The sequence below is a fragment of the Durio zibethinus genome, chromosome 3 (assembly GCF_047325235.1).
Source record: "Durio zibethinus cultivar Kanyao isolate XHJ-2024 chromosome 3, ASM4732523v1, whole genome shotgun sequence".
Lineage (NCBI taxonomy): Eukaryota > Viridiplantae > Streptophyta > Magnoliopsida > Malvales > Malvaceae > Durio > Durio zibethinus.
In genome coordinates, this window is record NC_143164.1 from 2,808,025 (window position 1) to 2,817,147 (window position 9,123).

At 37.2% G+C, this 9,123-nt stretch overlaps 1 protein-coding gene across 7 annotated transcripts; it reads left to right on the forward strand.

Annotated features, from left to right (window-relative positions):
* The first annotated feature begins 220 nt into the window (after nt 1–220).
* On the forward strand, nt 221–7,945 carry LOC111299917 (uncharacterized). 7 transcript variants are annotated; one of them, XM_089758042.1, is made up of 18 exons: nt 221–338; nt 632–1,316; nt 1,443–1,560; nt 2,241–2,348; nt 2,446–2,564; nt 2,712–2,792; nt 3,153–3,320; nt 3,400–3,466; nt 3,544–3,698; nt 4,394–4,558; nt 4,642–4,713; nt 5,382–5,502; nt 5,595–5,873; nt 5,997–6,100; nt 6,187–6,399; nt 6,483–7,106; nt 7,235–7,390; nt 7,590–7,945. In XM_089758042.1, the coding sequence occupies exons 2-18, from the start codon at nt 1,170–1,172 to the stop codon at nt 7,659–7,661; spliced, it is 2,769 nt and encodes a 922-aa protein (XP_089614168.1). In that variant the 5' UTR covers nt 221–338; nt 632–1,169; the 3' UTR covers nt 7,662–7,945. The 7 variants fall into 7 exon arrangements, with proteins under 7 accessions (XP_089614168.1, XP_089614169.1, XP_022751209.1 ...); XM_089758043.1 differs by having other exon boundaries at nt 3,153–3,266; XM_022895474.2 differs by having other exon boundaries at nt 1,147–1,316.
* Nucleotides 7,946–9,123: the final 1,178 nt, after the last annotated feature.

The window sequence follows — 9,123 nt, forward strand, 5'->3', positions numbered from 1 at the left end:
AATATGTTTTAGAGTATTGGGTCGGCTAGTTCTTCCTAAGGATCCTGGCGAAATAATCGTTGCAACTTGATAGATTCCTTAAGCCCAAGAAAAAAGCACAGAAAAGACACGACCAAAAGAAACGACGTCGGTTGAGGAAATTTCCTTCCGCACCAAGTAAGTCTAGATTCTTCTCGAATCGAATGGCTCATAAACAAGCCACATTGGCATCGTCGTAGCCGAATGCTGCTTGCTCGCCCTGTCCGCCTGAATCGTTGCGATTTGGCGAACCCTAAAAGTAACACGTCCAGTTCCGTACACATACGATTGCTTTTTCATCTATCAAATCGAATTCTCAGGTTCGTTGGAATTTTCACTCTTCGAGTTCGACTTCTGTATACTAATTACTTCGTGCCTTTGATTCCCTTATTATTATTTTTATTATCTTCTAGTTTCTTCCATGTGAACCTAGCGTTTTTTAGGATTTGATTTAATGCACATTTTCTTGATAATTATTTGTCTTAAATGATTTTGATCTTATTTAATTTCCTCAAGGTTCTTCGATTTGCTAATAGCCTAAATAGTAAATCCTGTTGCTAATACCCTAAACTTCCTCATTTCTATGAATCTTTCACTCACCGACACGACACAGCCACTCTTTCCTCATCTCACCATGCCGCCGCTCCTGGTGATCTCGTCTTAAGAAGGAGATCTCACCTTCCCGATCTTGTAGTTGTGATGGAAGCTGGTGCTTCTCGGCGAGAAGCATCCCTTTGGCTCCCTTCAGCAAATTCAGCTGTCGTGTTAATCATGTTTATTGGTGTTTATTTGTGTCTTGTCATATAACTCTTACAATAAACATGCCATTTTTGTTTTTAGGATTTTGACACATTTGATAATTCATGTCGTGTGTCATTGTTTATTCACAGATAGCCAGATTGACAGTCTTATTTATACACGTTGCTAGACAACTAACTATTGTTGACTTGATGACTAGACAAATTAACTAGACTGAAAATTGTCTTGTACGTTGGGTGTTGATTTATTGTGATTTCAACATCTTTTGGAGCTAAGTACTTTTTGGCTGATGATAGTATACTTTGGGAATTTGACTTGGGGAAAATTCTGGACGGAAACAATAGTATTACTTTTCTTTTGTTGTTCCAGGTGTTGGTAGCTGTTGAACTGCTATGGCAGATCAGCACTCTAATGAAGGTTCAAGCTCTAATGAAGGTTCAAGTACAGGCAGCTCATCTGTGGAATCTTCTGATTCACTTGTAGAGCTCAGGATCAAGACTTTGGATTCACAGATTTGTAGTTTTGTTGTTGACAAAAATGTAAGCATTTGCTTTTAAGCATGGACATTCTCAAAAATTTCCTGCCGTTTTGTGCATCTTTAATTTTCAAGAAAATTGTGCCTCTACCACCTTTTAACTGATACCTTATTACTTGGATGAATTCAGACACCAGTTTTATTGTTCAAGGAGATAATAGCTAAGGAACTAGGTGTCCCAGTTGGTCAGCAACGGCTGATTTTCAGGGGAAAGGTCTTAAAGGATGATCATCGTCTTTCTGAATATCGTATCCTATTGTTTATGTTGCTAGAGAACTTCATTGCTGTAATTAAGCCAGATATGTTCTATATTAAAAATTTCTAGTACTTTAGTTTGCTACCAGACTAACCATTACTTTCTTAGGTGCTATGTTCATGAGCAGTATTATCCCAACTATATAATTTAAGCATGACCTGTTCATGCATTTAAAGTATTACTAAGCATGCAGAATAGTTCTATATGTGGACTGCTTTTGTTCCTGGAAAAGTATGTAGATTGCTAGTGGTGGTACCTGCTTCTTTAAATTGAGCCATTATGTATTCAAGCTGCTGGTCTAAGTGGCAAACTTTTTTCCCTTCTACTCTCTTTCTATCCCTTTGATACTAGTTGTGGTTAATAGTTATATCGTATTTTCTTATCCTATCAAATTTGCATAATTTGGGCAACCCAACATCTTTCCAAAATGATCACTAACTAAATGGCATAAATGCTTAGCCCATAGCATCAACTATATTACTTCATGGTTGCGTCATGTTAAGTGTAACCAGAATAGGAAATTAGTAATTATAACTATCCAAAAAGGGAATCAAGATGCTCTCTTGTGTACTATCCTCGAAGAGATACAATTATCACAACATCAGGTGCAAGTTTCTGACAGTGTCCTATGCTGTGGTTCACTTTGTACCATATGTCCTTTACTGTTTTTAGATGTTGAGAATGGGCATACATTCCACTTAGTTGAAAGGCAGCCAGCCCAATCACAGCCTTCATCTGATACGAGTTCAGGAGAGACAAATGGAAATAACAGTAATCGAGGTATTGATATGTATCTTGGTGCTTTTCTGGTCTGTGAAATTCAGAGCTTTACTAAAAGCTGCAGCTTTCAAGAGTTAATTGAACAATGAATTGGCAGGAAATGATGTTGGTGCAGGCATTCCTCGTAATCGAGTTGGGCAGATTTCACACAGTGTAGTTCTTGGGACCTTTAATGTTGGAGATCAAGGTGAAGGCATTGTCCCAGACCTTACTCGGGTGAGTACTTTTTCTTTGTTTATTTATGAAGCATTGCAGTTCAGGTTTAAGTCTGTTTCATAATTTGAGTTCTTTAATTGCACTGTAAAATCAATGTGTGTGAAGGGATGTTGATTATTATTTCATTTTTTGTTGCTTGACTTATAGGTTATTGGGGCAGTTTTAAATTCTTTTGGAGTTGGAGGCCAGCCTGCTAATAATGGTACCACTACACAGTCTTCAACCTCTGTGAGTAATGCCTGATTTCAAAATTTTCTTTGCGTAAAGTTGACAAGTTATATTTGACTTTGGGTGGCTTAGAAAAACCACGATTAATTGTCTTCATCACTAGGTGCTAAAGATGCACATATTTCCCCCTAATCTTCCTGTTGGCAAATGCTTCAGCTTTAAGAATATTAATTCCTTGGAGATTTTCTTTTGACTCTAAAGTACTAGTCAATGATTCAAATGTAGCTGGACAGAAACTAGAAAAGAATGTGATGGCTTATGGGGTTTAAGTAGTAACTGATATTGCTTTCAGTTTCTCAAGTGGGTAGTAATATGGAAGGCTTAAAGTAATTAAATGATAAAAATATTACTCTCTTTCAGGCTCCTCAAGGAAATGAAGCTGATGGAGCGCTTGGTGGTGGCGAGAACCAAGCAGGAAATCAAACACAGTCTGCACAATCCTTTCCTGGTCAATCATTTCAAGTTGCTCCTCAAGTTATGCCAATTCCTTTGACAGCAGCCCAAATACCTGTTCCTTCATTTAATTCGGTAGTTCAAATTAATTTATTCATTTTTTAGCAGATTATAATTTGATTGTTATCTAATACCATCATTTCTTTTTCTCCAGCCAATTCCCGATTCTTTAAATACTCTCGCAGACTTTATGAACCGCATGGAGGCACATTCTCCAAATGGTGATAGTACAAAAGGCATTAACTTACACGTTTGTTTGAAAATAGTTGCAACGACTAACTGCTACTGCATAATGTAGGCTATCAGCTGCACTCGTCTACGACTAACGGAAGAGACCAACAAAGGGTAGCATTGCCGTCCGATGCGCGAGGTTTGCCTACACCTGAAGCATTGGGCATTGTTTTGCGGCACGCAGAACAGCTTCTCAGCAGTCATGCTATTGCTGCATTGTCTGTAAGTGCAATGCCTTAGCATGTTTCCTGTGTTTACTCTCTTCTGGATTTTTTTATGCTTTTCATTATGAAATGTTTTATGAAATTGATGTTTGGTTGATATGATATCTGGGATACTAGTTTCTATGTATATTTTGTATCTGTATATTCAGTTTATGCTGAAAGTTATGAAATGTTTTATGAAATTGATGTTTGGGTTGATATGATATCTGGGATACTAATTCTATGTATATTTTGTATCCGTTTATTCAATTTATGCTGAAATCCATGTGCATTTTGATTTGATTTCTCAATCTTCCCTTGTGTGTTCCAAGTACCTGGGAGAAAGAGATAAGTTTGTCCTGAATTCCCACATGCATGCTTCCATCTGGAATAATATGCTTGATTTAGTGTTATATAACATTTTAGGATGTAAAATTACTGGGCTTTCTCTGAGTGAAACTTTTGTATGTTATGAAATTCATAAGTACGTGTAGATTTTAGAAGCTAAATGAGACGTTCTTTTCATTATATGATTTATAAGTTCATAATTTATGTTTTAGTGGCTTTAACGAAGATGAATTATGAAGTTACAATATGTATAATTGAGGATTCTTTGCGCTAAATCAATTTCACATTCCTTTTCTTTCTACCTTTCAAGTTTGAAAACTTTATTATCTGATTCTACGTATCTTTAATTTGCTGCAACTTTTGTAGCATATTGCAGGACGTTTAGAGCAAGAGAGGGATTCTTCTAATCCTACAGTGAGGGGGCAAATTCAAACAGAATCAATGCAAGTAGGTCTTGTAATGCAGCATTTAGGTTCGCTTCTTTTAGAGCTTGGTCGAACCATATTGACGCTGCGGATGGGGCATTCTCCTGTATGGTCCTATAATCTTGTGTCCTTATTCTCCGTTGTCATTGAATAATAACACGTCACTAAAATGATTCATGCAATTCACAGGTCGAATCTTCAGTCAATGCTGGACCTGCAGTTTATATATCTCCTTCAGGGCCGAATCCTATAATGGTTCAGGTGTGCTAAAAATTTGTTCTTATTACATCGAGTTGGTAAAATAACTTCAAAATCCTGTTAATATATCCTATTCATATATGGTAATATTTAAATATCCTGATTATTGGAGCAACTCTGAGCAATTCATTCAAGGATTGTAGATACTTTCATGCTATGTAATGTAATTTTTGGTTAATTGCTATTTACCGATTGCTAAATTGAAGATAATGATATTCAGCTGGTCTCTATAGTTATATGTAACTAGCTATAGAGATTTTCCTTAGAGCAGATGTTTTAGTGGTTTGACTCTAAGTTACATATTAAAAATATGTAATGCACATGAGACATAAAAACCAATTTTCTTTTAAGAACTGAGAATTAATAGAAAGAGATGTTAGCGAATGAAAATAAGAAATCTTGGTTTTTTTTTTTTTTTTTTTCCCTTTTGAAAGAAAGCAGGGAGTTTGGAGATGTAAAACTTTGCATTTTACTCTTTGAACATTTTAATGTTAGTTGTACACAACTTGCCCATATTTTTGAGTACAGACATTATACTTCTCCAGTTTGCATCTGACAGTTTGCATGAGATGTCCTGAACATTTATGATTTAACTTATTTTGTTAATTCTAGTTCTTGAACTCTTTTGGGAACCCTATTAATCATGCATGCATTGATTTGTTTATTTGCAGCCTTTCCCCCCTCAAACCAGCTCCCTCTTTAGCGGTTCCCATTCTCCATCAAATCCTCCAACTGTAGGTCCTGTTGGTATTGGAAATGCTCCAAGGCACATAAATATCCATATACATGCTGGTGGGTGAAATCTGCTTCAACCTAGACTGTAATTTTACTTTTCTTTAAACTGAAGCAAAGTGACTTCTTTATTTAATAATTATCATTATTAGGCACCGCACTGGCACCTGTGGTTTCAGCAGTTGGTAACAGAACAAGCAATGGTGAAGGGGTGCAAGGAGAACGTGGTAATAGTGCTGGTTCTGGTTCAATCCGGGTTCTTCCTGTGCGAAATGTTATTGCTGCTGCTGTCCCAGCACGTGCTACTGGTGCAGCGTCCAGTGCACAATCCACTCCCACTGAGTCATCGCTATCCTCTGTTATTGCTGAAGTCAATTCAAGAATTATAAACTTTGTCAATAACATGCAGGGAGAGAACCAGGTTGCATCAGGTAGCTGGCAACTAATTGTTTTGAGATGCTAATAACTACAATGTCACTTGTTCATATGGTATCTCTGGTATTTAAGGTCAAAGCCGAATCTGATGTGGAATTCATGTTTTGCATCTGGTGCAGGTAATGATGTGGATACTCAACTGGCAAATAATATGGCTGCTAGTGGAGCTGGGGATTCTAGTGTTGCATTACAGGCAGACCTTCTTGAAACTGAAGAACAGAAGGTGTGCTTTGTTCACAATAAAATAATCTTATTAGCAACTATCTGTTTTGTGTCTCTGACCGGTACTCTGTTATTATTAATAATCAGTCACAACCTCAACACGCTGAAGGAAGTAACAATATCATGGTGAGTGGTGAGAGCTCAAAGGATGTATCAACTGGCACAGTTGGATGCCCTCCAAGTTCAAGTGGAGAACCCTCGGTTAAGTCAAAAGACCCTTCAGGAACTGTTCTGAGATCCAGCGTGGAAAATGCCAAACCTGTTCCACTTGGATTGGGGTTGGGGGGTTTGGAATGTAAGGTGTGTTGATCATTTCATACTTATATTCTAAATTATTAATGTTAATTTTATCGAAAATTATCATATGATATCATTGTGGTCAGAGGCGAGTTAAACAGACAAAATCGGCTCTCACTACTGGTGATAGTGGAACAACTAGCTCTTCTCTTGATCAGAACTTGAGTTCTAGAATGACTGGCCAACAGATTTTGCAGTCACTTGCATCTCGGAGCTCTTCAATGCATAGGGTGGAACATGATGCTTCCTCAAGTAATCCAGGTGTTCAGAGTAATAAATTGTCAGGAATACAAAGTTCTGATGATCAATTGGATGCTGCTAATGCTGTCTCTCAAGCTCTTCAAAGCCCTGTGTTAAATGGCTTATTGTCCAGGGTTTCAGAGCAGACTGGTGTTGGTTCACCTGATGTTTTTAGGAATATGTTGCAGCAACTCACTCAAAACCCACAAATCATGAGTACTGTCAGTCAACTAGCTCAGCAGGTTGATAGCCAGGATATTGGAAACATGTTTTCAGGATTGGGAGGAAGCGAAGGTGGTGGAATTGATCTCTCACAGATGGTCCAACAAATGATGCCTATTGTTTCTCAGGCTCTTAGTTGTGGGGCATCTGCACCTCCGCCATTCTCTGCTGTAGAACCTAAATCTCAGGTCCAGCATAATGGGAGGAAGTCAAGTGCAGCTGATAAACCTTGTGATCGAGATTTTCAGGTTTTTTTTTTTTTTTTTTGGGGATAATTTAGATTTTCAGGTTTTTTTTTTGTCATATAACAGGTAATTAGTGTGTAATAGTAAGAGATACTGACATGGACTGTTGTCCTATCTGCTATTTCTTCTAGGATAATATTCAACAAACGGCTGAGAGGATTGAGCAATCTAATTTGCCCGGGGATGTCTTCCATGCTGTTGCAGAAAATGCAGTTCAGGTATATGGCAATGGGAGGAATGCTGAAGAACTTCTGAATGAGTTGTGTGGTAACGAGGGTCTTGCCAAGGTAAATTCTCCAGGCCATGAGATTTTCATGCTTGCCATTGATGTCTTGTGTTTCCTACCAGTTAAAGCTGCTTGTGGTTAAAAAATTGCTTCCCTTTTGGGGAGAAAGAAAAGGGGTTAAGCAACATTGTCCTTTTAACTGCCTAATTGTTCGTGGTGATCATTGTATGGAAATTCATAATATTTTCCGGCATTGTCAGGAATATACAGAGATGCTACAGAGGGACGTACGTCAAAGATTTCAGGATAAATCTGAGAAGGATAAGAGCTAGCAGTTGACTCTGAAAATGAAAGTTACAGTAATTCGAAGTTCTGAAAGGTCTGCGGCTAATTGCTCCCGTGCTGGGGTTATTTTCCTTGTTTTGCTGCTCATACTAAGAATCCACGTATAAACTGAGGCATCTGGGGGCTTGTTTGATATGCTCTTTTAACTTATTAATTTAATTTGTTTGTTTTGAATGTTCCTTTTGGTTAATTGTGCGTCAAATTGGAATTATTATGAAGGTATATCGTGCTTTCCGTCAAATGATATAAGTTCCAGTGGGTTTTTTTTTTCTCTCTCTCTCTCTCTTTATGCTGGTTTCTTTCCTAGATACATCTCAACGAAAATGGAGACCTGTTTACGTCTCCTTTCAATTAAGTACTATTCTTCTATTAAATTAAGGTCAAACAGCTCTAGTGATCTTATTTTTAAATGAAGGGAGAAAAAGAATTTGTTAAAATTTAAATGCTCTACGATTGCATCGCAATAAATTTGAAAGGCAATTAATTTAAATCTTCAACTGGTGAGTTGCCCAAATTATTTGTTAAAATCCTTTAGAATAATTAGAATTACTCATATAAAATTTAAACGCATTAAAAAGAAACACACGTTAGTTGGGGACTTATGCTTTGTGTAGAAACGAAAGAAACGAGCACCGTCCTTTTTTGAGTTGGGACTTTTGGTCTTGGCATTGAACTAAGAAATTAAAATGAATGGACCTATTTGGGCGTTGGGCAAATTAGATGAGGTTGTCGGATTAAACCATGATAATTTCCCTTTTTTCACTCTACTTATCATCAAAGCTATGTCCATTTGGATAAAGCATTTTACTTCTTGTAGCTTTTCCTGTCAAGTTCATTCTCAATTTCAATTTTTTTTTCTGCTTTCAGATTCTTAAACCCTGCCTGAGATTTGTTCCTTGTCAAAAGCAGCCAAACTGTTAATCTGGCAAGAGGATGATGTCCTTTGTTTCAAGCTGAGATGTTTTTAATCTGTAAAATCACTTGTTAGATTTAACTGTTAGAAGTCAACTCGCTCAATTAGTCATTGCTCTTGCTGTGCATTCAAAAATTATAGTTATGGAGGATACCGTCTAAAAACTTACTAGGTCCATAATTGTGAAATGGAGCATTAAATCTTGATGGCAACCTGTCTTGTGCAACATCATCTCAACTCTCAAACAAGTTGGGACCTCCATGCATAAACAGCTATTTGCCATAAGGTTTTCCGTTCTTTAAAGCTGGAACGACTGGATGATGAGTGATTGAATAATTTGAGTTGCTACCTAGCTACTATGAGTCAGCGTCTCTTGTTTTCATTTTCATGGGGAAGAATTAGTACTTCTATATGCTTTCATAGTTGCCATCCCTATCAAGAATTTGAGTCGGGACTTTGTGGATGGTGTTTCGGTTGTTCAATATAATGAAGAAATTCAATGTTTCTATCTGTATAATGTTGATTGATGGTAGAAA